Source organism: Macrotis lagotis, chromosome 1 (assembly GCF_037893015.1).
Source record: "Macrotis lagotis isolate mMagLag1 chromosome 1, bilby.v1.9.chrom.fasta, whole genome shotgun sequence".
NCBI lineage: Eukaryota > Metazoa > Chordata > Mammalia > Peramelemorphia > Peramelidae > Macrotis > Macrotis lagotis.
In genome coordinates, this window is record NC_133658.1 from 838,125,038 (window position 1) to 838,152,852 (window position 27,815).

Genomic DNA, 27,815 nt, shown 5'->3' on the forward strand with positions numbered 1-27,815 from the left:
CCATGGGGACATGCTCCTGGCTTTTCCCTGTCCTTATTGATCACTGGGATTCTCAACCCTCAAGAATCTCAAGAGACAATTTTTTTTGTTTCTTTTTTTCCCCATCCTGGAGCTCAAGACAGCCATTAATGATCTTAAGAGTGAGAAAGAATACTTACCTGTGGAATTTGAAAGAACGGGGACTTGAAGTGATTCAAAATCTTCTGTGGGAAAGGAAAAAAAAGACAATGAGAGATCCACTTGTTGAATAAGGAGATATTTAGGTGTTGAGAGTAGGAATGAAACTGGAGGATGGCATTAGAGGGTTGATTTTAGTTGAGACTCTGAGTAGTTGGAGTGGAATTTGCTGATCTCAGCACCACAAACTCCACAAAAAAATGCTTGCTGACTGACACAAATACAATGATATAGATTCTAGCTTTGTACTTCTGTGTCTTGTGGTTACCCGGGTTGGCAAGAGGTTATGTTTCTATACTCTATATTGCTTCCTCTCTCAGAAGTCTCAACTCTATCTACAACCCTTAGTCTGAGTTCAGTGGTATAGAAACCTGGTTCCACAGATTGGTTTGGTCAAAATTCAGGAAAATATTTGGTTATAATAAGTGATGACTGTGAATACATATGTATATGTGTATATACAATATACTTATATTCTTGTAGAATATATACATGTATGAATTATATATATAATGTGAGATTGTATGAGAGATAGATGGGAGGAGAGGGTGTTCTGTGTACATATATAAATCTCTGTCTACATGTGAATATATTTTCATGTTGTACTAGACACAAATGGGAAGGGGTCAGAAACACACAAGTCATTGTTGGTCACTAAGAAACAGCTTCTTGATCTGGGGACCAGGAATAGATGATAACATTAGAATCAGAATCAAGGTTAGTGCCAAAGTCAGAAAGTAGTCTATGAGGTAAGTGAAAAGATTTGGCCTGGAAGACAGGGATTGTTCCCCTTTTGTCTTTGTATCTTAGTGTATATACAGTAGGTATATGATAACTGAGATGGAAAAACAACAGAGATTCAGGTTTAAAGTTTCTTCAATTTAGTACAGTCAGTTCTTTTTGATGTCTTCTTTTTATGTGGGATTATGTGGGGTTATATTGGATCCTCCTATAACTACTGCTATGACAATGTCTATTACTGATGGCAGACTCCATTCCTTTCCCCAGAAGGCTGTCCCTAATCCATAATTAACAGTTTTTAGGACTATAATGGATCTGGGAATCAATCTAGCAACAAGTTTTAAGTAAGCAAGGGTTGCTAGGTGGTGCAGTGGACCTTGAAGTCATGAGGATGGGAGTTCAAATCCAGCCTCAGACACTTGCCACTTACTAACTGTGTGATCTTGGGCAAGTCATTTAACCCTGATTGCCTAGCATACAGGTTTATCTCCAGTCATCCTGATCAATATCTGGCCACTGAACCCAGTTAGTTCTGGAGGAAAAAGTGAGGCTGGTGACTTAGCACAGTTTGCCCTCACTCAAATCCAATTCATGTGCTTGTCATGGCATCACATCCCTGATGTCATGGTCTTTTTGAAGGACAAACATTTATTAAGCAGCTGCTATTTGCCTGGCACTGTGCTCTTTTCTGTGTTTAAAAATTCATAGGCTAAAAACAATCCCTTTTCCTCAAGATTACAAATATACAAACTCATGTATATCAGTAAATGTTATATAGTGTTTGAAAGTTTACAAGGTGCTCTGGGACCTGGAAGTTACCTTAATGTCTTCTAAAACAGATGAAGAGCTACCATCTATAGACCTGGATTCCTGTGTAGAATAAATTACTATCCATGCTAGAATTTGTTCTCATTAAATTATTGAGATTATTCTATGAACAATAAGAAGGGGTTGTATGGCTTAGAGGGTCTTTGAAGTTCTCTCTACTTGGAGATTCCAGGTCCTACATTACAACTGGCCCTGTTTACCAGGGCCCATGAGATTCCACTTATTTATCCATTATATATAGAGTTGTTTGTCTATGTCTATTATTCACATTATACCATATGTAATACTGACATGATATTTTAGATGGTGCATGCAGAATAAATATTAAAGTCAAAATAATATTTTAAAGGAAGGGCTTAAAATATAGGAATCAATAACTATTACATAGAACTCTATGATACTTAGGAGAACAGAGCCAGTTATCCTGGAGACAGTGGATGGCATCACTCAAACATTCAATTAATTCTCTCTTAAGTATCCCTGGATTGACAGTGATAGATAATAGCATGGAAATCTTAACATGGAGACAATGAAGAGGGTAGAACAAAACTGATGACAAACAAACAAAAGAAAATTATGTTTTATGGGAGTCCTCACTTACTAGGGGAAAATGGGCTTGGTATAGAAGGCACAATGGGGTAGCAAGGACAGAAACCAAAGGGAGTTGTCTTTTTTTTTTAGGTTTTTGCTAGGCAACGGGGTTAAGTGGCTTGCCCAAGGGCACACAGCTAGGTAATTATTAAGTGTTTGAGACCGGATTTGAACCCAGGTGATTTGTCTTTTGAAGAGCGTCTAGGGCAGACTACCAGACTTGTCACAGGAATGAAATTCCACTGCCAACCAGAACCATTGTAGGACTTCTAAAGGAAACAAAAGATATGGGAGGGGAAAGAGGTTTTCTTATGGTCCTGTACTTGAGCAGAGATCTGATGACTGACAAAAGAATTCTTGAGTGACAATAGGCAGCTTGAGCTTACTTTGCCAATGGCTCAACCACAGCACCCAGTAAACCACTCTAGGGAGCAATCCTATAGAACAGTTTTTCCTACACTGGCCCTCTTAGTATATATGTTTACATGTAAATATATACATACACATATATATATATATATACATATATATATATATATGTATATATATGAATGTGTGGATGGATGAATGGATAGATGGAGAGAGGGAAGAATGGGTGTATACCCTTTTTGTTTGGATGGTATGAAGCTAGGCTTGGATATATGTAAGTTAAGCCTGTTGGCATATCTTTTTCTCAATCCTAATTCTACTTGACTTCCTGAAGATTTTGACACTTCCAACTACCATTTCCCTTCTAGATAATCTCTCTTCACTTTGCTTCTGGAATGTGACTTACTCTTGAGTTTTCCTTCCACTCCTCTGACTGTTCCTTTCTAATGGATGACTATCCTTCTGACTCCTATAAAATGTGAGTGAGCCTTCTGACTTTCTTCCTTACTTCACTCTTTATGCTCTCTCAAATATATCAACAACTTCTATACATTTAATAATCTTTATGCTGATTTCTCACATGTGTATCTATTTAATTCTTATCTAAATATAACTATACTTCTATTCAAATAAGGAAAAACTAAAAAGGTTGTAAGTTGTCAGGACTTGTGGACAAATGGAAAAGTGTATATATTCCAAAGGGGATTGATTAAATCTGTCTGCAGTGTATCTCAAGTTTTTACCCAGAAGAATTATGTTTTAAGGTGATAAAGTAGAATGCACTTCATATTCTCCTGGAAGATTCTTGGTGATCTCTTCTCTTCTCACAGGGAGTTAAATTATTGATTTATGAGTTTCAGTCTTTATTATTCAAAAACTTTGAATGAAAATCAAGGCATGGCTGATCTCGAAACCTAATTACTTGTAATAACTCTCCTCTTTTCCTTCCCCCTGCCTGTCCCCATCTGACCAGGAAGTTTCAAGACCTGACTTCTTTATGATGGCTTCAAGGTCAGAGGGAAAGGAGAAATAAACTGATCTTAACTTTATCAACAATTTTTTCATGATAGATAAAGAGAAGATTCTATGTATTGCCTCATGCTCTTGTTAATATATTTGTATCTAGTATTTCATTGGGTGTGCTTTTAGTTATATCCTATTGGGGTTTTTTTTTGGGGGGGGATAGAGACACAATGAAAGATGAAAAGATAAAGCAGTAACAGAAGAGAAAAGGTACACTGTAAATACAGCACTGGACATGAAGCCAGGAGAGATATGGATTCAATCTTGCCTTTGATACTATCAGGGGTAGTATAGGGGAAAGACCAATTGAAGAGTCAGAGAATTGGGGCAGCTAGGTGGCGCAGTGAATAGAGCACCAGCCCTGGAGTCAGAAGGACCTGAGTTCAAATCCTGTCTCAGACATTTAATAATTGCCTAGCTGTGTGGCCTTGGGCAAGTCACTTAACTCCATTGCCTTGCAAAAACCTAAAAACAAAAAAAGAGTCAGAGGATCACTTCTGTGTAGTGACTCTCTTCTTATCTGGCACCCTATTCACTATGCCACCTAGATTTTTTTTGATGGCTCAACTCTAATAGGTAGCCTGAAAGATAACTGAAGGGTTGAAGACTAGCTAAAGTGGAATTAAACCATTCACTAAAATGCCCTGGAGACATGGCATCCAAAAGGGAGGAGATTTGGCAGAAAATAGTTCTAGTTTTAACTCTGGCATCTCCATATGACACTGGCAGTTCTCAGCATTGGTAATATTAACTACCCCTCAAAACATGTGCTCTGATCTCTACTCTTCTGACTGAGGGTGTGTAGTTGTAGGAGAATGAGTTCTTCTACATTTATGGTGTTAAACTCAAATACAAATGGAGGCTACTAATCTGTACCTAAGGATCTCTATAATTTAATTTTTAATATAACATCATATTTTGATTTATTTTTAAAAATATTTTTCAATACCATTTTAATCTGTTTCAAACTCTACTCAGGAGTGGTGGGCTGCATGAAGTCTGAGGGATACATTTTTTGACACATCTCCACATTTCTCCTTTGAGTGACTTTGATTTATCTAAGAATATACTTTTGATGATTTGTAAAAATAAAAAAATAATAATGGAAGAGTCAAGGGCAATGATTTGCAAAATAGTACCTAGAGCATGGACTGGTTTTCTTGGAGTCTATGAATGAACTTATATATATGGATACAAACATTCATTTTCATGTATGTAAGGATTTATGTATAAGTGCATGAACTACATGCTCCTGTTTAAGTATAAATATGTGTATAAAAATATTTATTAATTAGTCAGTAAACATTTAGTGGGTAATCTAGTATACATCATGCACTATGCTAAGCACCAAGGACACAGAAAGAGGAAAAAGATAGCATTTTAGTTGAGACTTAAAGCAAGTCAGAGAAACCGGGAGGAGGAGGAGGAGATGAGGTATTAGTATTCTAGACCTGGGGGGCATCCAAAGAAAATGGCAAGAGTCTGGAGATGGAACATCTTAGTCCAAGTCAATGTCACTATATGTCAGATTACACTACCTGTGTACCAGGTACTGTCTACCTGCATACTCTTAGACTGTTCCATTAGTCTCCTAATTAGTCTGCATCATCTCAAAACTCCCCCCTCTCCATCTACCAGAGTATTACAAAAGTGACATTAATAGAGATTGATCATCTCATTTTTTCTCATCAATAAACTCCTGAACTTCTCTATTATCTCTAACATTAATGCAGTTTAGGTCTGATCATCTTATCCTATTAATATATAAGAACATTGCCAGTGTTTTTCTATCTTGCCTTCTCGGAGTTATATTATCTCCTATAACCCATAAGATTCTTATTAACTCAATGGGTGGGAAAGTAGTCCAGGTTCCTGCTTCATATTTCCTTAAATAGACAATCTGAGGTACAGGATGACAGGTGGGAAAAAGAAAGAATGAACTAAGTTTGGATTTTTACAATGATAATGCTTTCTGACCTGAGGAGGCTGAAGAACTGGAGTAGAAGCTAATCCAAGATCCTCTGCAGAGAAAACAAACAAACAAAAACAGCAGAAGATAATGAAAGACCTATCTGCTGCATAAATAGTTGTTGCTATTGTTGTTTATTTGTCCTTCATTCTTGAAGAGGACCATGACATCAGACGTGATGCCATGAAATGCAATTGAGTTAGATTTAAGTGAAGAAGAGCTGTACAACCTTGCTTTTTTCTCTGGAGCCATCTGGGCCTAGCAGCCAAAAATGGATCAGGACTAGAGATGGCCCAGAATATAGTGAGAGACCTTGACCTTTTTAAGGGAAGATCTTTAAAAGGTCTCAGTTTGACTGAGGCAGTGTCTATTCAGCAATTAAGCCTATTAAGAAATAAGACAAAGAATGATCTTTTTAATCCCAGTCAAAATAAAAAAAAATCAATCCAGGAGGGAAAAGCCCTCAGGATTTGTGTCCCAAACAGAAATTTTTGCTATATTCATTCTGAGCTATCACAGTTCCAAAAACTGACTAAGTGGGGCTTGGATTGGGATCTATTATTGGTCAATCAAGGAGAGCCAAAATGATTTGAATTTAAGGCATAGTATTTAAAAAAGAAATCTAGGCCTTAAACCTCAAGATATCTTGGGAGTTTTCAGTGATCAAAATTTGCATACCTTTTGGTAGAGCACTCACAGTTAAGGGTTTCATAACATATGTGAACAAAGGAAGCATGAGGGAGAGAAAGAAGGAAAGAATGAGTGTCATTGTCCAATTGGAACTATCTTAATTTTTGTTAATAATAATTATGATGATGATTAGATTACAAAATATAACTAATTATGATCATTCAATTCATAGAGCCTAAACCTAGGATCACACCCTGAATGTAGAACTATTTCAATTAAACAAAAATAAAGTTAAAAGCTCTTCAGTCAGATAAATCTATTAAACATTTTCCCTGATGGGAATCACCTTATTCCTCTCTTCTATATCTGAGCTTACACCCCTAAAGCTAATCAGTGAGGAAGATTTCAAGTTCTTGCTGAAAATTTTGTCTTTTTTTTTTATTGCTCCCAGGTCACTGACTTTTAGCTTTTACTTCTTTGTCTTCGGTGCTTGTATTTCCTGTTTCCTAAATGTTGTCACTTGGTGATGCATGCTACTCATTAGTGAACATACACACATATTCATATATGTGTGTGTATATTTATTTATTCAGTTGTTGTCCCATACATCCCATACCTTCATTTTCTTCATGTATATGGAACTGGTCTGACAACATTTTATTTAGTTTGTCAACAAATGCCAAAAATCTTGACATTTTTCCTTTTGGCTTTCTTTTCTCTGTCATGATCTTGTTGCTCCAGATGAGCTTATCTGAAAAACATGAAAAAAAAAGTTTATTACAAAGGGATTGTGGGAATCTTTCTCAGAAGAAACCCAGAAAAAGTCCTAGTGATAAGAGGAATAAAACTCATTCTAGTGTCAAACTTCTGCCCATCTCAAAAGATGAGTTTTCCTAAATGACTTATAAGACAGAACTAGATTCTCTAAGTCTATATGCTAGGAAAGAAGATGAAGGAGGTAGTATAGATATTAGAGAAGAGGTTGCCTCAGGAATTAATAATAATCAGTTAATCTACAACCATTTATTATTATATGTCTGACACTTTGCTAATTGCTGAGGATACAATGAACAAAACAATCCCTGTCCTCAAAGAGTTCACATTCTAATGAGGAAGTATCTATGTGGAATAGAGAAAGGAAGCCTAAGCAGTGACCATTCCTGGTTCAATGCGAGATTACAGGAAATATCTCCCACACTGGTTTCAGAGAAATATCTCCCCATCCATTTCTATTGTCAGTGTTAGACTTATGCTGTATTATTAACTCATAGGAACAAAGGCATTCTCTTTCCTCTCTTTGGGAAGTTATAGGGAACTTTTCATCTTTTATCAAGAATGGTAATTGGGGTTGCTAGGTGGTGCAGTGGATAGATCACTGGCCTTGGAGTCATGAGGACCAGAGTTCAAATTCAACCTCAGACCTTAATAATTACCTAGCTGTGAAACCTTGGGCAAGTCACTTTACCCCTTTGCCTTGTAAAAACAGAAAAAATATAAAATAATGGGAATGGTTATTCACAGTAAGAGATCTGAAGCAGGAAAGGAGAAGGAAAAAAGAAAGGGAGGGAAGAAAGTGAAGGAAATTAGAAGGGAAGAAGAAAAAAATAGGTGAAGGTTAGCAAAAGCTAGTTAGAAGAGAAGAGAGAGAAGACATAAGAGCAAAACAGGGGAAGGGGCAGGAATAAGAGTATGTGAGATAGTACAGTAGTATAGAAAGGTTAGAAGATAATGTATCTAGTAATCATAAACTACCTCTTCAAATTTACCTATCTGTGGTGTCTCTCTCGTTTTACTTGCTTCCACAACTCTTTCAGAGCCATCTTCTCTCATGTCATGAGAGCCACAAGCCATGCCTTGTATTCCCCATAATGATGAACCATGAGTTCAAACATGTTATAAGCTTTTTCATCTGACCCATAGAGATCCTGAGAAACCTCTTTCTGGGGGAAAATTCTCTACATATAACTTGAAACTTTTGAGCTCCTCATTGGTTAACTCCAATATTACACAGATCTGCAGCAGACACTCAGTCATATCTTGCCCAGGACCAAGCTCAATAGCACATGGTAGAATTTTTTAAAATTTTGTATGGAAATTAGGATCAACAGACCAAGATCACCTTACTGTCTTATACCTTGATTCATTATTTGTTTGCTCCTTAATTTTCTGGGTATTTTTACTGAATGCCTTCTGCTCTAGGAAATGCAGGGATCTCCTTATTAGATAAGCCCCAATTTTTAGTGCTCCTTCAGTGAAACTACAAGTCATGCTTCCTTCCCTCTAGTCTCCCACTCTAATAACCCTTTTTCATATCCTAATCATTATTTGTTTCTGCCAATTAACTCATTATTCTTTCTGAGATTTCCTAAGTCACTCAATTTCAAGTCCTACAATCCTGCAGATCTCAAGTCAAGATCGAAATAGAATGTAGAAAGAGTGGTGGTGTCCTACAAACCAAGAGATCTGTCCTAATAAGCAAGAATCCAGATTGAGATTTTGGTTCTTCCCTCTCTCTTTTACCTAATCATGACTGATAACGACAGACAATGTTTCTTAATACACAATTTCACATCCACATCATTAATTTTTCTCATTCTTTTAAAAAATTTTTCAAGATCATGGGGTTAAGTGACTTATCAAAAGTCACCCAGTCAAGTAAGTATTAAATGAATGAAGCTAGATTTGACTCATGTCCTCCTGACTCCAGGGTTAATGCTCTATTCACTGTATCTCCTATCTGCCCTTCCCCCATTATTAATTTTTTTTTAGATTTTTCAAGGCAATGAGGTTAAGTGGCTTGCCCAAGCCCACACAGCTAGGCAATTACCAAGTGTCTGAGATGGATTTGAACCCAGGTACTCCTTATTGCAGGGCCAGTGCTTTATCCACTGCACCACTTAGCTACCCCCCATCATTAATTTTTAAAGATTCCATGATACATTCAGCAAGAGTTTAGAGAACTGGGGTAATATGAGACTATGTGAATAAAGAAGACCTGAAAGAGAAAGGTTTGAGAATATTTTCATAGAGGAAAGAGCTGGGAACTTAGATGTTAATTCAAAAGTGAATTTTGCTTTCCGGCCAAGATGGCAGAGAGAAGACAGGCACAGTTCTAAAGGCTCCTGATCTCTTCACCATCTATCACATGAAACAAACCTCTTAAAAGAAATCTGACCCACAAAACCTAGAAAGAAAAGCCAGGAGAAAGAACATCTACCTCAGGATTTGGCTCCCGCAGCAGCTTTGGCCCAATACAGGTGGGTGAGTCTGGGCTCACAGGGAGGATCAGCCCGGGATCAGCCAGATTAACAGCTGAATTGGAACCGGGAGTCTGAGGGCCTAGAGCCAGAGCTGCTGGATCAGTGGTGGGGCTGGACGAAAGGGGCTTGGGTCCGTGGGGGAGCAGAAGCACTGGTGTTGGTGCTGTCCCCCTGGAGCTTGGGGACAGGGCTGCAGAGAGATATCTGGTGCAGGAGAACTTGCAGACACAATCCCTGGGCTCCTCCAATCTGAGAAACTCTGAGTCCTAGCCTCCATTGCACAGAGGCCTCTTCCCAAACAAACAAATGCAAACTACTTATGCCTCAGGCCCAGGTGTGTGAGCAAAAGAACCAGCCCAGCTGAGGAATAACCTCAGGCCAGGGTAAAGCCCACCATTGATTGAAGGCAAAAGAATTCAATAGCTCCAATTCCTCCCCTCAAGCAAAGGGAGAAGGCCTCCCAACCAAGGTCACAGACACTCCAAAGAAAGCAACCAGCACCTCCTACTGGCCAGGCAGAGAAACTGAACTCAGTGAGAAAAGACTTTAGCAATCTCAAGCCCCGGTGAACCAGCCCCAACTCCGGTCTTAGTAAAATGAAGAAGGGTCAGCGGAAAGGTGGATCCATAGAAAAATTCCTGGAAGGGAAAGACCCCAACTCAGAGAGACCAGGAACCTCTGAGGAGAATACAATCTGGTCTCCAGCACAGAAAGAATTCCTTGAAGAAATAAGGAAGGAGCTTAAAAATTTGGGAGAGACAATTAATATCTTGCAACAAGAAAACAAAACCTTAGAAAGTACAATTGGACAAACACAAAAAAGAGAATAAATCTCTCAGATCATCAATTGGACAATTACAAAATGAGAATAATTCTCTCAGATCCTCAAATTAGCAAATGAAAAAAAGAAATTGATTCTCTTAAAACCTCAATTGGTCAAATGGAAAGCTCTTTCAAAAGTAGAATTGGCCAATTGGAAAAGGAGTTGCAAAAGGTTAATGAAGAAACCTCCTCCCCCCAAAAAAAGAATGGAGTCTACATAAACTAATGACTCCATGAGACACTGAGAGTCAGTTAAACAAAATCAAAAAATAGAAAAAATAGAAGCAAATGTAAAATACCTGATCAACAAAACCACTGACCTCGAGAATAGATCGAGGAGGGGCAACCTGAAAATTATAGAACTTCCTCAAAACATTGAAGAGAAAAAAAGCCTTGACTTAATATTACAGGATCTAGTGATGGAAAACTGCCCTGATATCATGGCATCGGAGGGCAAAGTAGTTATTGAAAGAGTACATTGATCCCCACCAGAAAAAGATCCTAAAATGAAAACACCAAGGAATGTTGTGGCCAAACTCCAGTACTATCAAATAAAAGAGAAAATCCTGCAAGCAGCCAGAAAGGAACAATTTAAATATATCAAGGAGCCACAGTAAGGATCACACAGGACCAGGCTGCATCAACTTTAAGGGATCGAAGGGCCTGGAAGGAGATATTTAAAAGAGCACGGGAGCTTGGAATGCAGCAAAGAGTCTACTTTCCTGCAAAGCTGAGCCTTCTCTTCCAGGGAAAAAGATGGACATTTAACGAAATGGAAGAATTCCAAAGATTTCTGATGCAAAGACCCGAGCTAAACAAAAAATTTGGTCATCAAACAGCAGGTTCAAGAAACACATGAAAAGGTAAAAAAAAAGGGGGGGGTAAAAGGAAAAAAAAATGCAATCCAGTAAGTTGAAACTGGCTATATCCCAGCATGAGGGAAAAGAAGATTCTCATAAATCTTGAGAAATGTAACTCTAACAGAGAGAATATACCTAGCTAGAAATGATGGACATTCATGACCTATCCATGAGACTGCTATCTAATGGGATGTAACTGGCCTTAACCCCACTTGGGAGAAAGACTCTAATAACTTTCAGGAATTTTGACTCTATTCAATAGAATATACTGAACTAGAAGGGACAGACACTCAGAATTTTCTATAACTTAGAATGATCTAAAAAAAACACTACCTCCCAAAAAGGGGGACAGGAAAGAGACGGGAGGAGGGAGGGGATTGAATGGTACAAATCTCATTACACTAAGAGGTACCAAAAAACTATGGTAATAGAGGGGAAGAAGTGAGCAGAGGAGAAACACCTGAATCTTCTTCTCATCAGACTTGATTTAAAGTCAACCTACACATACTCAGTTAACTTATAAAACATCTAACCTTTCAAGTATTAAAAGGGGAAAAGGGGAGGGGGGGTGCAGAAAGGGAAGGGGAGTGGGGGAAATAAGGGGAAATAACAAAAGGAAGGGAAGGAAAAAGGGAAAGGGGAAAGAAAGGGGAGGGTGTGATATAGGAGGGCAAACACACTGAAGGGGGTGGTATTCAGAAATAAAATACTGGGGAATATGGATAAAAGGGGGGAAAGGGGGGAAAATACAAACAGAGGGAAGATAGCACAGAGGGCAAAAAAAAGAATTAGTCATCATAACCTTAAATGTGAATGGGATGAACTCTCCCTTAGCAGAGTGGATTAAAAACCAGAATCCTACAATATGCTGCTTACAAGAAACTCATTTGAAGCAGAGAGATACATATAGAGTAAAGGTAAAAGGTTGGAGCAAAATATATTTTGCTTCAGCTGAAGTAAAAAAAGCAGAGGTAGCAATCCTTATCTCAGACAAAGCAGCAGCAAAAATAGATAGCGTTAAAAGTGATAAGGAAGGAAGCTTTATTCTCCTAAAAGGAACCATAGACAATAAAGTCATTTCAATATTGAATATATGTGCACCCAGTGGGACAGCACCCAAATTCTTAGAGGAGAAGCTGAAAGAACTACAGGAAGACATAGAGAGCAAAACTCTACTAGTGGGAGACCTCAAATTCCCACTATCAGATCTAGATAAATCAAATCATAAAACAAACAAGAAAGAAATTAGGGAGGTAAATAGATTGTTAGGAAAAGTAGATATGGTAGACTTATGGAGGAAACTGAATGGGGATAGAAAGGAATACACCTTTTTCTCTGCAGTACATGGAACTTATACAAAAATTGACCATGTACTAGGACAGAAAAACCTAATGATCAACTGCAGAAAGGCAGAAATAGTGAATACATCTTTCTCAGATCATTAATGCAATAAAAATCATATGCAATACTGGGCCAAGCAGATATAGACCCACAAAACAAATTGGAAACTGAATAACCTCATTTTGAAAAATGAGTGGACCAAAAAACAAATTATAGAAAGAATTAACCATTTTATCCTAGATAATAATAATAATGAAACAACATACCAAAACCTATGGGATTCATTCAAAGCAACTATCAGGGGATATATTATAGCTCTAAATGCTTATATGAATAAATTGGAGAAAGAGGAAATCAATGAACTAAACATGTAATTAAAAAAATTAGAGAAAGAACAAATCAAAAATCTCCAATTAAATAACAAATTAGAAATTCTAAAAATTAAAGGAGAAATTAATAAAATTGAAAGCAAAAACTATTCAATTAATAAATAAAACCAAAAGTTGGTATTATGAAAAAACCAATAAAATTGATAAACCTCTGGTCAATTTGATTAAAAAAAGAAAGAAGAAAACCAAATTGTTAGTATTATAAATGAAAAAGGTGAACTCACCACCAATGAGGAGGAAATTAAAGTAATAATTCAAAATTATTTTGCCCAACTCTATGCCAATAAATTTGATAATCTAAGTGAAATGGATGAATATTTACAAAAATATAAGTTGCCCAGGTTAAATGAAGAAGAGATTAAATACCTAAACAACCCTATCTCAGAAAAAAGAAATTCAACAAGCCATTATTAAACTCACTAAAAAAAATCTCCAGGGCCTGATGGATTCACAAGTGAATTCTACCAAACATTTAAGGAACAATTGGTTCCAATCCTATATAAACTCTTTGGAAAAATAGGGAAAGATGGAACTCTGCCTAACTCTTTCTATGAAACCAATATGATACTGTTACCTAAACCAGGAAGAGTTAAAACAGAGAAAGAAAATGATAGACCTATTTCCCTGATGAATATAGATGCAAAAATCCTAAATAAAATCTTAGCAAAACAGCTACAACAAGTCATCACTAGGATAATACATTATCATCAAGTAGGATTTATTCCAGGAATGCAGGGTTGTTTCAATATTAGGAAAACTGTTAGTATACTCAATTATATCAACAACAAACCTATCAGAAATCATACGATCATATCAATAGATGCTGAAAAAGCTTTTGACAAAATACAGCATCCATTCCTATTAAAAACACTAGAGAGTATAGGAATAAATGGACTGTTCCTTAAAATAATTAGCAGTATCTATCTGAAACCATCAACAAGCATTATATTCAATGGGGAGAGGCTAGAGGCATTCCCAATAAGATCAGGGGTGAAACAAGGGTGCCCATTATCACCACTACTATTCAATATTGTATTAGAAATGTTAGCATCAGCAACTAGAGAAGAAAAAGAAACTGAAGGAATTAGAATTGGCAAGGAAGAGACAAAACTGTCACTCTTCATAGATGACATGATGGTCTACCTAGAGAATCTCAAGAAATCATCTAAAAAACTATTGGAAACAATTAGCAATTTTAGCAAAGTTGCAGGTTATAAAATAAACCCTCACAAATCCTCAACTTTTCTATATATGTCTAGCAAGAAACAGCAGGAAGAGCTAGAAAGAGAAATCCCATTCAAAGTAATCTCAGAGAAGGTAAAATATTTGGGAGTCTATTTGCCAAGACAGACTCAGAATCTTTTTGAAAACAATTATAAAACACCTCTCACACAAATTAAATTAGATTTAAATAACTGGGCAAATATCAACTGCTCATGGATAGGTAGAGCTAATATAAAAAAAATGACAATTCTACCAAAACTAAAATATCTGTTTAGTGCCCTACCAAGCAAAATACCAAAAAATTACTTTAATGAGTAGAAAAAAATGTAAGTAATTTCTTATGGAGAAATCAAAAGTCAAGAATTCCAGGAGCTTAATGAAAAAAAGTGCAAAAGAAGGTGGCTTAGCCCTACCCGATCTAAAATTATATTATAAAGCATCAGTCATCAAAACTGTTTGGTATTGGCTAAGAAATAGAGTGACGGACCAGGGGAACAGACTAGGTGTAAAAGCAGGAGATGATTATAGTAATCTGCAGTTTGATAAACCCAAAGAGTCCAGCCATTGGGATAAAAACTCCCTCTTTGATAAAAATTGCTGTGATAATTGGAAGTTAGTATGGCAGAAACTTAGATTAGACCAACACCTCACACCCTTTACCAAGATAAGATCCCAGTGGTTACAGGACATAGACATAAAAAACAATACTATAAGCAAATTAGAAGATCAAGGACTAGTCTACCTGTCAGATCTATGGAAAGGGGAACAGTTTATGACTAAGAAAGAGTTGGAGAACATAACCAAAAACCAATTAGATGATTTTGATTACATCAAATTAAAAAGATTTTGCACAGATAAAACCAATGTGATCAAGATCAAAAGAAATGTAGTAAATTGGGAAACAATCTTTACAACTAATGATTCTGACAAAGGACTCATTTCTGAAATATACAGAGAACTGAGTCATATTTTTAAAACAAAAAGCCATTCCCCAATTGACAAATGGTCAAAGGATATGCAAAGGCAATTTACAGATGAGGAGATCAAAGCAATCCATAGCCATATGAAAAAATGCTCTAAATCATTAATTATTAGAGAAATGCAAATTAAAGCTTCTCTGAGGTACCACCTCATACCTCTCAGATTGGCCAGTATGACAAGGAAGGATAATGATCATTGTTGGCAGGGATGTGGGAAATCTGGGACATTATTATACTGTTATTGGAGCTGTGAACTCATCTAACCCTTCTGTAGAGCTCTTTGGAACTATGCCCAAAGGGCAACAAAAATGTGCATTACCCTTTGACCCAGTAATACCACTACTGGATCTATACCCTGAAGAGATGAGGAAAAAAGGGTAAAAACATTACTTGTACAAAAATATTTATAGCAGCCCTGTTTATGTTGGCAAAGAATTGGAAATCCAGTAAATGTCCTTCAATTGGGGAATGGCTTAGCAAACTGGTATATGTATGTCATGGAACATTATTGTTCTATTACAAACCAGGAGGGACTGGATTTCAGGGAAACCTGGAAGGATTTGCAAGAACTGATGCTGAGTGAGATGAGGAGAACCAGAAAAACACTGTACATCCTAACAGCAACATTGGAGTAATGTTCAACCTTGAAGGACTTGCTCATTCCATCAGTGTAACAATTGGGAACAATTTTGGGCTGTCTGCAAAGGAGAGTACCATCTGTATCCCGATAAGGAGCTGTGGAGTTTGAACAAAGTGCAAGGACTATTCCCTTTGATTTAGAAAAAAACAGTTATCTTATTGTCTGATCTTGTTACCTCTGAGAATTCTCTTCTCTTTAAAGATATGATTTCTCTCTCATCACACCCAATTTGGATCAAGGTACAACATGGAAACAAAGTAAAGACTGACAGAGTGCTATCTGTGGGGGGGGGAGGGAAGCAATATTGGGGGAAAATTGTAAAACTCAAATAATATCTTTATTAAAAACAAATTTTAAAAAAAGTGAATTTTGAATCTTCTACTGGAAATTACCAAATGTGTGATCTTGAGTAAAGGCTTCATCATTCTGTACCCCAGTATACTCAAATATAAAACTGGTTAACATAATAGTATATTGAAGCTTACAAAATCCTTTAAATAACATTTTTATTCAATTTCACAATAAACTAGAACTTAATTTCCTCAGCATTGATATAATAGTTCACATTTACAGTACATTAGAATTTACAAACATTTTTGCATTTTCTTATTTGATCTTTATAATAAACCTTATCAACTTAAGTTCTACATGCATGTGATAAAAGTAAGTCTCAGAGAAATTTAGTGCATTGGCCATAGTTACATAGTTAGTATGAATCAAAGGAAGGATTCAAACCCCAAACCCATCTGTCTCTATGTCCATTATCATTTCAAGTAAATACTATTGATGATAGTTCCAAAACTATTTCCAACACAAAATTATTTCACACTTCAAGAGTGAAAATCCCCAGGCTTATTCCAGCTGTAAAACTTTATTAGTTGCAGAAACTATGTTCAATCTTCACATAGAATAGGCCATGGTTGGACAAAGGACTTGTGAACCACATATTCTTTGAAGTTTGATCTTCATAGATATCCACAAACATACAATAACAAATTTTTCATCCTCTTTTTGCATATTGTTTTAATATATGTAGCTTGAAATTTACACATTCCTGGTAGCTTAGATTCCTTTTCTCCCTTTCCACAAGCTTAGCAGTAGTCTTAACCCCCTTGTACTAGATTCTAAATCTAATTCTCTTAATTTTAATAATTTAGGTGCAAATATATTATCAAATCTCATTCACTTTTGATGATCTGTATGAAGAAATAAAAGCAGGAAAAGAGGGAGGGATGAAGGAAAGAAGGAAGGAATTAAAGTTGTAAGGAGGGAGGAAGGGAGGAAAAGAAGAAGGTGAGGAAGACAAAGGGGAAAGAAGGGAGAGAAAAAGGAAGGAATGGTAGGGAAAAGGAAGTAAGTAGGGCATGAAAAAAACAATATGGAAGATGACTACAGCGATAGAAATGTAGAGAAAACTGAAAAGATAAAGAAAATCTGAATGTTACAAACTATAATGACCAAAATTAGACCTGAAATGAAATTTGGAAAGGCTCCTGCTCCTCTGTTCTTCCTTTTCAGGGGAACTATACATTTAGAGTAATGCAAATAATGTCAACCTTTTTCAATATTTGTTAAATTTTTTGTTAACTTGTTAATTTTGTGAGCTTTTCCTCGTCTTACTTATTTTTTTTAAATACTAAACTCTCACTAGCTGTATGACTTAGGGAAAGTCACTCAACCCTGATTGCCTCCCATCCAGGGCCATCTCCAGTCATCCCAATTCATATCTGGCCAGATGGCTCCAGAAGAGAAAGTGAGACTGGTGACTTTCCACCAGAACCCTCTTATTCAAAACCAATTCATGTGATTTTCATGGCATCACCTACCCTGATGCCAATATTCTTTGAGAATGAAGCACAAGCATCATCTCCCATGTTAAAGAAGGATAGCAACATTTCCATTATCTATTCATATTCAGAGGAACTTGCTTTACAATTTACAAATCTATTTTACCTTTAATCACATTGATTATATCATGGCTTCTAGAGGACTATTTCTCTTATATCCTTTGAGTATCTCTTAGAATCCTGTCCAAGGATATGAACTGAAGAATTCTGGGGAACAAGTCTAAGATATTGACTAAATGCAACAGGAGCAAGGAGGGGGTTCAGCCTGGGTGGGAAGGGCTGCATCATAGCCATGGGTAATTCATTAAAATGAAATTCAACAAACATTTCTTAAGTTCCTACTAATGATAGCCCAATACTAAATACTGGGAATAAGTGAAATAATCCTGGCTCTCAAAGTGCTCACTTTCTGATACAGGGGATGAAACACTTGCAGAAAAGACAAAGTGATTTGAACAGGGAAGAATGAAGACTTTAAGGAATCAGGAAAGGTGGTGGTAACAAAGCAAAGTATCCCTTCCTTGACCATCTCCTCAGTCAGGATTATTTTGGGAACAAGGCAGCATTTAACTAATTAGATCAGTCATCTGGCAGTCCAAAATTAGAGGAGGTGCAGAACTATATTTCATAGACAGTGGTATGCCAAGGGTCATTTACCCAAGTAACTAGGGTGTTATATATATATATATATATATATATATATAATCTCCCTTAGTGTTCCAAGAGAATTTTGCACAAATTATACAGAGGAACCCTGGGTTGACCTTCTTTGTCCTTCTCATAACCACAGTGTGTGACTCACTTTTCAGGATGAAGGAAGTCTTATATAGGAAGACAGAGACCCTGTACAGAAGTGTCTGGTTTTCAGGATAAATTGTTCTTTTCTCTTTGATAAAGGAAAGGGGGCTAGACTTCAATAATTTTGAAAATCCTGTCCTTCCCTTCTCATTTACTTAAGATCTTTACTGCTTTATAAAGTAATTTGTAATTCATAATAGCATATGCGTTATTATAATTAATATCATTTATACGAGAGAGGTCATATATGATGTCTGTCCTTTCTTCTTAAAGAAGTTCATGACATCAGGTCAGTGATGCCATAATATACACATGAATTGGTTTTGAGTGAAGGGGTGCTGTACTAAGGCACCAGCCTCACTTCCTCCTCCAGAGCCACTGGGTCCAATGGTCAGCTATGAATAAAGATGACTGGAGATAGCCCTGGATGCCAGGCAATCAGTGTTAAGTGACTTGCCCAAGATCACAAAGCTGGTGTCAAGTGACAGGCTGAATTCAAACTCCTGTACTAGGGCTTTATCCTCAGAGTCAGGAAGACCTGTATTTTAGTCCTGCTTCTGGCACTTATTGGCTAGGTGAACCTGGCCAAGTCCAACTCTTCTGTTCCAAGAAACTTTCAGACTCTAAGGATCAAGGTAGTTTCCACATTTTCACTGATAGTAAGGCTTTATTTGTAATTACTCTCCACATTAATGAAATCATAAGTCTCAAACCCATAAAAGTAAAGATAAAATGAATCAATAACATTAAAACAGACAGGGCTAAGAGGCCATATCAAAAGGTACATTTAATTAAGACCAGACCCACTGAGATATCAGGAGCCTCCTTCCCAGTTTGAAGTGAGGGATATCAGAAAGTTCCACTGGCCTCATGTGGACCTTCATTTCCTCCACAAACCCTGACATTCTCTCAAGATAATCTCTAATGGAATAGAGTTAACAGGCACTCTGTTCTCCAAAGTTTGCTAAATCATAGGAAGTATCTATGGGTAGAAGTACCCTTTCCTCAAAGTATTTTAGATATTACCTCTTTGTTCAGGGATTTGTACCTTTGAGTAGGACCCTGAGATCATGGAGCCCTTACTCTGTGCTAATCACTAAGAATACACAGGAAAAAAATGAAACATTAATTGTCCTCAAGGGCTTGCATTCTATCAGGGAGGCACTGTGCATAGAAAGAAGTGTGTATATAAACTACAAAATAAATGGCTTAATTTTAGTGGGGAAAAGCACTAAGAGCTGAAGAGATCAGGAAAGAATATTTTTCTAGATATTGTTGGAGCAGAGTTTTGAAGGACACAATGGATACTAAGAAACAGAGGTGAGATAGAAGTGCATTCCAGGCCTGGGGGAACAGTCTATGGGCATGGAGATAAGAGATGGAGGGCCATGTGATGAACAACAAGAAGTCCATTTTGCCTGGTTTGAAAAATGTGGGAAGGGGATTAATGTATATAAGGCAGACTCAGGTCAGGTTAGAAAAGACTTAAAAAACTAAATAGAGAAATTTATATTATAATGATTTTTGACTGAATAACCCTTAGAGCAATTGGAAACCACCAAAATGTATTGAATAGGATAGTAGCATTATCAGCTTGCATTTTATGAAAATTATTTCAATAGCTATTCAGAGGATGGATTAGAGTGAGCAGGGTATTGATGAAGGGTAATCAATTTAGAAGATATTGCAATATTTAAATCAAAAAGTGAAAAAGGGTTGGATTAAGATGGTGTCTTTGAGTGTACAGAGATGTGGATAGACGAGAAAACATTTGTGGCAATAAAAATTATAACAGAAATAGGAAAGATTTAGTAATTGATTATATATGTGAGATGGTAGAGAGCAGGGAGTGAAGTATAACATCAAAGAAATGGACTTGAGAGATTGTAAGACTGGTGGTTCCCTTCCCAGAAATAGGAAAATTCAAAGAACAGTTGAATTTGGGGGATATGGTGGTAAAATAAACAAATTCAAATTTGAACAACTTGAATTTGACATAATTTTTTTTTGCCCTCAAGGTAGGAGGGCATTCTAATAGGGAGAATTTGTCTGTGAAGTGGAGGAGATATTCAGTATGATAGTTTGAGAATATATGCAAGTTTGAAATATCCAAATAGTAGTTGAAGATAGGTTGACAAAGAGCTCAGGACAGAGTAACATTCTCTGTCTCTCTCCCCTCTCTCAATTCATTTATGAATCATTTATATAGATATGAATATTAAACCCATGGTGACTGTGATTACCACAAGAGAAAGTGTAGAAAGAAAACAGAAGAGAGCCAAAGACAGAACTTTGTAGGTAATGGGGCTTATATGGAAAATCAACCAGTAAAAGAGACTGAGAAGTGATCAAACTGCGTTAAAAGAATGAAGAGAGATGTCTGTGACAAAACTCCAGAATATCCAGGAGGAGCAAATATTTCTACACCATCAAATAAGAACGAGATTTGCCACAAAGTTATCAGATTTAGTAATTAAGAGATACATGCTAGCTTTGTAGGGAGCTAACTTGTAAGGTGATATCAAAAGATATTGCTGGAGCAGAGTTTTGAAGGAAACATAAGGGAACATGTGAGGGACAAGTGAGGGAAAAGAGAGGCAATGGACACATTGCCTCACAAACATGAATAACTTTTAAAAGTAATCGTCTATGAAATGGAAAAGATATTCAGTATGATGGCTTGAAGATATTAGTGCTTGGTTGTACTCTTTTATACTCAAAGAGGACGGAAATGACATCACTATATTGGGGTCATTACACAGTGTGTCCAACTGTGGGTGATCAGATTAATAGAAACTTGGAAGGTTCCACCATAGGACAGGTGCAAATAGTTTTCTTATTAATATTATTGTATTTACTGTTTCACTCTATGTGCTTGAGTTTTATCCTGCTGATTTTTGGGGGGGGATTGAACAGAGCAGTACTAGAAAGGCAGCACTGGGCATAGAATTGGTAGAGATCTAGGTTGAATTCTGCCTGTGATACTATCAGTGGAGGTACAGGAAAATGATTGTTGGAATCAAAGGATCTTTTTCATCTAGAGACACTCTTCTTGTCTGGTACGGTATAAAGAAATCAGAAATATAACTGGAGGGTTGAAAACTAGCAAAAATGAAACTTGGCTACTCACTAAAGTAACCTGGAGACATGGCACTCATAGGGAAAAGATTTGGTGGAGAGGAATATTGTTTTAGCAATAACACTTCCAGAAGACAGCAACAGGTCTCAGAATTGATAATTTAACTATTCTTCAATATGGTATCACTATCAAATGTGTTCCCAAATGTAAATATCTAATATACAATCCTTAGGCATTTCTATTTTTCTGACTGAAGTAGTGGACTTTTAGGAAAAGTTTACAATAGTGAGGCTAAACTTAAATAGAAATGGAGGCTACTAATCACTACATAAGATCTTTATGATTTAATTTTAAAATGTAATATTATATATGTTTTATTATATTTTAATTGATTTACTTAATATTTCTTAAAACTATTTTAATCTGTTTCAAGCTACACTCAGGACTGACTTTGATTTAATCTAAGCATATAATCTTATCATAGAAAAAGAAAACACAGTATGCTGGCAGAGTCAAGAGCTAAGTCAGAAGAAAAATAATATGAACCACAAAGTACGTAGAATATCGATGACTTTCTGGGAGCCCATGAGTGAACACCTGTATATATGGATATAAATGTGTATTTCATACATGTCAGAGTTCATGCATACATGTTTGTGAACTTCATGATCATGCTTAAATATACATACATGTATAAGGATTCTTACCAATCAGTCAATAAACCTTTATTAAGTGTGTAGTATATGTCAGGCATTTTGTTAAACACTGAGACAAAAGAATCCTATTCCTCACAATTCAATTGAGGGAAATAAGCAAACCTATATATATATATATATATATATATATATATATATATATATATATATATATATGTAAGTTACATATAAGATAAAGAGAAAATAGTGAAGAGAAAAACTTTAGTGTAAAAGATGGTATTTTAGTTAGCACTTAAAGCAAGTCAGGGAAACCAGCAAGAGTAGCTGATGAGGGAAGCATATTTCAGGTGTGGGGGAATGTCTTATTCAGGTCAGTATCATTGGATCTAAGAGTACACTATCTCTCTACTGGCCTGTTACATTAGACTCCTAATTAGTCCACATCTCCTCTCAAATCCCCCCACTCTTTATCTACCAAACTACTACAAAAAAAGTGACTTTAGTAAAGCAAAGATCTGATAATGTCATTTTTCTCATAAAATAAACTCCAACAGTTTTCTATTTCATCTACCATCACTAGAGTATATGTCTATTTCACCCTACTATTAAACAAGAGCACTGCCAGTATTGTTCTATTTTGACTTTCTAGGAGGCATATTATTTGCTTTAATCTATAAGATTTTAATTCACTCAGTGGTTAATGAAGTGGTCCAGATTCTTTATTTTAAAATTTTATTTATTTAAGACAATGGGGTTAAGTGACTTGCCTAAGGTCACACAGCTGGGCAATTATTAAGTATCGGAGTTTGGATTTGACTCAGGTCCTCCTGACTCCACCAAGCTGTCCCCAGTGGCCCAGATTCTTGCAGCACATCCCCTTAAAAATTTACTTATAGGACTCCATTAATAGACAATCTGAGGTCCAGGAAGAAAAAGGAAAAAAAGGGGAAAAATGCAACTAACTGAGCCAAGACTTCCATATTAACAGTGGTTACTGATCTGAGGAATCTGCAAGAATTGAAGCAGGAGCTGATTAGAGAACCTCTGTAAAAAAAAGAAATGATAATGAGACCATTTGTTCCATAAGTAGATATTTGGGAGTTGAAAGTAGGAATAAGATTGGAAAACAGTATTAAGGAGTAGATTTAAATTTGGGCCCTGAGGAGTAGGAATGAAATATACTCAGTATCAACACCACAAATTCTACAAATAAAGGCTTGTGGACTGAAACAAATACAATAATATGATTTATAAACTTTGAAAGATTAACTATATGAGCTAGTGAATAAATCACTCAAGAAGCATTTATCAAGCATGGACTATGTGCCAGTCACTCCAGTTCTGATGGTATACAGATAACCAGAAATTCAGGAAAGAGAGCAAGCTTTCAGGCTGATGATCTACAGACAACTTCTTTTTTTTCCCCTTTTTTCAAATTTTATTTATTTATTTTTGAATTTTACAATCCTTCTCCTAATCTTGCTTCCCTCCCCCGACACATTTTTTCCATGCTATACATTGATCAAAATTGAATATGTTGAGAGAGAAAAATCATATCCTTAAGGAAAAAAAATATGAGATAGCAAAATTACATAATAAGATAATTTTTTAAATTAAAGGTAATAGTCTTTGATCTTTGTTCAAACTCCACAATTTTTTCTCTGGATACAGAAGGTATTCTCCATTGCAGATACTCCCAAATTGTCCCTGATTGTTCCAGTGATGAAATGAGCAAGTCTATTAAGAGTGATCATCATCCCCATGTTGCTGTTACGGTGTACAATGTTCTTCTGGTTCTGCTCCAGATGACTTCTTCTTAAAAGAAGTAATACTTGGTCTGTGTCTCAAGAGTGGGAGGCTATTCTATACTGCCCAGGTGTAGGAAAGGAAAAGACAGGGCTCCTGTCTCCAGTTGAGTGGAGGCTTGGCTTAATGTTGTTATCCATTGGTTCTTTTCTTAGATTTAAAGTAAATTAATAGAAGTATAGAATGGGGGCAGTGGCTAGATGGCACAGTGGATAGAGCACTGGCCCTTGAATCAGGAATACCTGAGTTCAAATAGGGCCTCAGACACTTAAAAATTACCTAGCTGTGTGGCCTTGGGCAAGTCACTTAACCCCATTGCCTTGCCAAAAAAAAAAAAACCAACTAAAAAAAAAGAAGCATAGAATGAATTACAAGATCTGATACTGAATGAAGGGAGCAAAAGTAAGAAAACAATGTAGACATTAAAAACAATGTTGTGAGATGATCAACTCTGATGTCTGCAGCTGCTCTAAGCAGTTCAGAGAGCCAGGACAACCCTATTAGACCTGCTGCAGACAATCCTATCCCCATCCAGAGGAAAAACAAAACAAAACAAAAATCCCTCAGAATCTGGTGAACATCATATTGACTTTTTAAAGAAAAATATCTTATGTATTTTTTTCCTTAATCCTAATTCCTCATACTGAAAATGACTAATCTGTAAACATGTTTAACACAAATGTATACATACAATATTAAACTAACTGTTTGCCACCAAAGGGAGGGGGGGTGGAAAGGGAAGATGGAAGGAAATTTTGTAACTTAAAAATATACATAGACAAATGGATGAATGTTGAAAAACTTTCATAACATGTATTTGGAAGAATAAAATATCAATAAAAATAAAGTGAATTAATAGGGAGCTTTAATTTTTTTTCAATGATTGACAGCAGATGTTCAAAACTGGAGATTGATAATAAATGGGCAAAACAGTTCAGCAAACATCAGGTCTGTTTTATAGGAAATTTTAAGTGACCAGAATATTTGTGGTTTAGACCTCAGTGTTTGTTGGTAAGGTTGAACTAGTCTGAGAAATCCAGTGACAGATGGGATCATACAACACCATTTCAAATTTCCTGTTTTTAGAGTTTTAATTGACAATTCTTGCTATTTCCTCTTTCTTCTGTCCTTCCCGTTACAGGGCACTGGATTGTCAATGCCTGCATGGAATGGGCATAGGCCTAAACGGGGAATAGGACAATCCTGAATTCTCTGCAGGCTTATGATACAACCTTTGATAATAACCCATTAATGTTATGGGCAGCTTGGGAATATAATGGATGGAAAGCTGAACTGGAAGTAAGAAAGATTCATATTTCTGAGTCCAAATTTGTCCTCAGACACTTACTAGGTGTGTGACTTGGACAAAGTCACTTAATGCTACTTGCCTTAGTTTCTCATCTGTAAAATGAGGCAAAGAACAAAATGGCAAACCACTAGTATCTCTGTCAAGAAAACCCCCTATGGGATCAAGAAGAGTCATGACTCAACAACAAAAGATTATTTAATGGAACCAATTTTTTTCATCCTTGCTATTGTAAAAACTTGATTAATTATGTTTAAAATAAAACAAATTTAGATCAGACATGAAAAATATTCTCTAAGATTTACTAAGAAACCTATAGGTGTTAGTCATTATTAGAAATGTTTATCCAGAGAGAAATGAGAAAATAATATTTATAAAAAGTACAGTCAGTTACACATTAGTGCACAAAGGGACCATTGATTACTTTGTAATCCTCATTCCAATCCATGAAGTCTGTTTTATGTCAGAACTGACATAAATCCTATTAGCAGCAGCAATAGTATTTCCTGACTTGATATTTTGTATTTTTATCAGATCTGCTATAGACATATTAAACATGAGATATTCTCCCTTTCCAAAATGTCATAAGTATAGAAACTTATTTAGTTTTCTTATTGAGATAGTCACATAAATTTCCTGCTTGCTTAAGATGGTTTTGCTTTCTAATCGTTGACACAACTGGGAAGGAAATTTTATTAATGTAATTAGAAAACAAAGACTAACTTACTCTGAGTCAACATTCAGATTCCTAGCTAGAGAAGACAAGGAAACAGAGCTAACATTCAGACTTAACTTTAATTAGAAGCTGAGAAAGCAGTTTTTTGATTAGAAATGTTTTAAAAACTTGTCACTGTCATACATTGACGTCCTGTTATTTAGCACTCATTAAGAAAAAGAAAAGAACTTCTACCTTTGCTCCTGACTCACACAATCTTCAGGGAATTGTCAAATCCAGTAATCTATTTTCCTTATGTTGAGACATTTTCCTTATGCTGAGATACAATAATTGATCAAAGCTCTCTCTGCTGCTCTCCCTTTTCTCTTTTCCTCAACCACAGCTGAAATCTCCCCTAGTTCCATTCTCCCAGACCCACTATCTCCCATTCCTCTTCAATCCCTTCCCTCAGTTACTAGAACTTCCTGAACATTCTCTTATCTTTAGCAAATTCTCTTTATGGCCCACATGTTCTTCCTCCACAGCTTTCTGGGAACTGTGACTGAACTCTACTCCTCCCATCTGGATTGTCCGGAAAAAGTACAGAGGGCACCCTCCCTTCCTCCCTATCTCAGCCCTCCCTCATGTGGCCCAATGAGATCCACCTATACTAAAGTCAAGGTCAATAAACAATCACCAAGCATTTATGGGCTATCACCAGACAAGCACAACCCAGGTTCTGGGAATACAAACACAAAAATGATCTAGTGTCTGCCGGGAAGAACTTTAGGAAACTACCTGCAAGCATAGAATCTATACAGAGTGAATAATTGGGAGAGAAGCCCTAGCAGAGTGGACCAAGAGGGAGGGAGGGGGAAGGCAGTAAAGAGGTTGGGACTCTGGAGAGCTGGAGAGTGCCCACGTGGGAGGCGGAAACCCCCGCCCTCAGGCGGATCCTTACCTTTCCGGGCTCGCTCGCACAGCTCCATCTGGCCCATCTTCTCCCAGATGCTCAGAGCCAGCTCCCAGGCCTCTTGCTCCCCCAGAGAAATGACCAGGAGATCGGCCACTTGTACGTGATTGGCCCCCTCCAGGCGGCCCCGGGGGATGTGGTCCACCAGGTAGACCAGCTTGAACTTCTCCAGCTCCTCTGATGTCAGGTGCTCCAAGTGCCGAAGCAGCCGGGCACGGACAGTCTCCGACATCGCGGCCCCCTCCCCTGCCCTGCCTCAGACTAAGGAAAGAGAAAGTGCAAGTGAAAAGGTCCGGGGCAGGCATCTTTCAACCACCATCTAGGCCATGACGCCTAGAACTTAGAGCGAAAGAGCAAAGCCTGGGCAAAGCCTTTGGACCTTTGGGTTTTCCCTAGTACTACCAAAGAGGAAGGAGGAGGAGTCTGATAAGGCTCAGGGTATTAGCTCTTTAATGAACAAGACTACCGGGACAGAGGAACCCTGTCTCCGGGGGTGGAACTGGAGGGTGTAGCCTCTACAACACCCTCCCCTCCTCCTCTTCCTCTGCACTCCCCCCCCCCCAAGATATTTGCATCTTCCTTTCTACCCAAGCCTTCAGCCTACTTAGACCTAGTGACTTTAAATCAGAAGACCTGGATTCAAATTTCGCCTGTGACTGTTTCTGCCTTTATCATCTTTGTCAAGTCACTTGGTCTCCACTGACTTCACTTTCCTCATCAATAAAATGAAGGTCAGAAATTAGGCTAAATGGTTTCTGAAGTCCCTGCTTTCACTTAAAGCACTTAGCATAATGTCTGTCACGCTGTAGGGACTTAATAAATATTTATTGACTTGAATTTCAAGGTACTTT

General features: G+C 37.0%; 1 protein-coding gene across 3 annotated transcripts in view; it reads right to left on the reverse strand.

Annotated features, from left to right (window-relative positions):
- The window catches only part of LOC141508603 (NACHT, LRR and PYD domains-containing protein 3-like), an 82,168-nt gene extending 54,722 nt beyond the window's left edge, over positions 1 to 27,446 (reverse strand). For 2 of the 3 annotated variants that reach the window (XM_074217385.1, XM_074217383.1), the window contains exons 1-3: positions 26,953 to 27,446; positions 6,945 to 7,079; positions 159 to 203 (exon numbers count right to left, since the gene is read on the reverse strand). In XM_074217385.1, the coding sequence (XP_074073486.1) occupies positions 159 to 203; positions 6,945 to 7,079; positions 26,953 to 27,196 (424 nt within the window). In that variant the 5' untranslated portion in view covers positions 27,197 to 27,446. The remainder of the gene's footprint in view (positions 1 to 158; positions 204 to 6,944; positions 7,080 to 26,952) is intronic. The other variant, XM_074217384.1, reaches the window with a different exon arrangement.
- Positions 27,447 to 27,815: the final 369 nt, after the last annotated feature.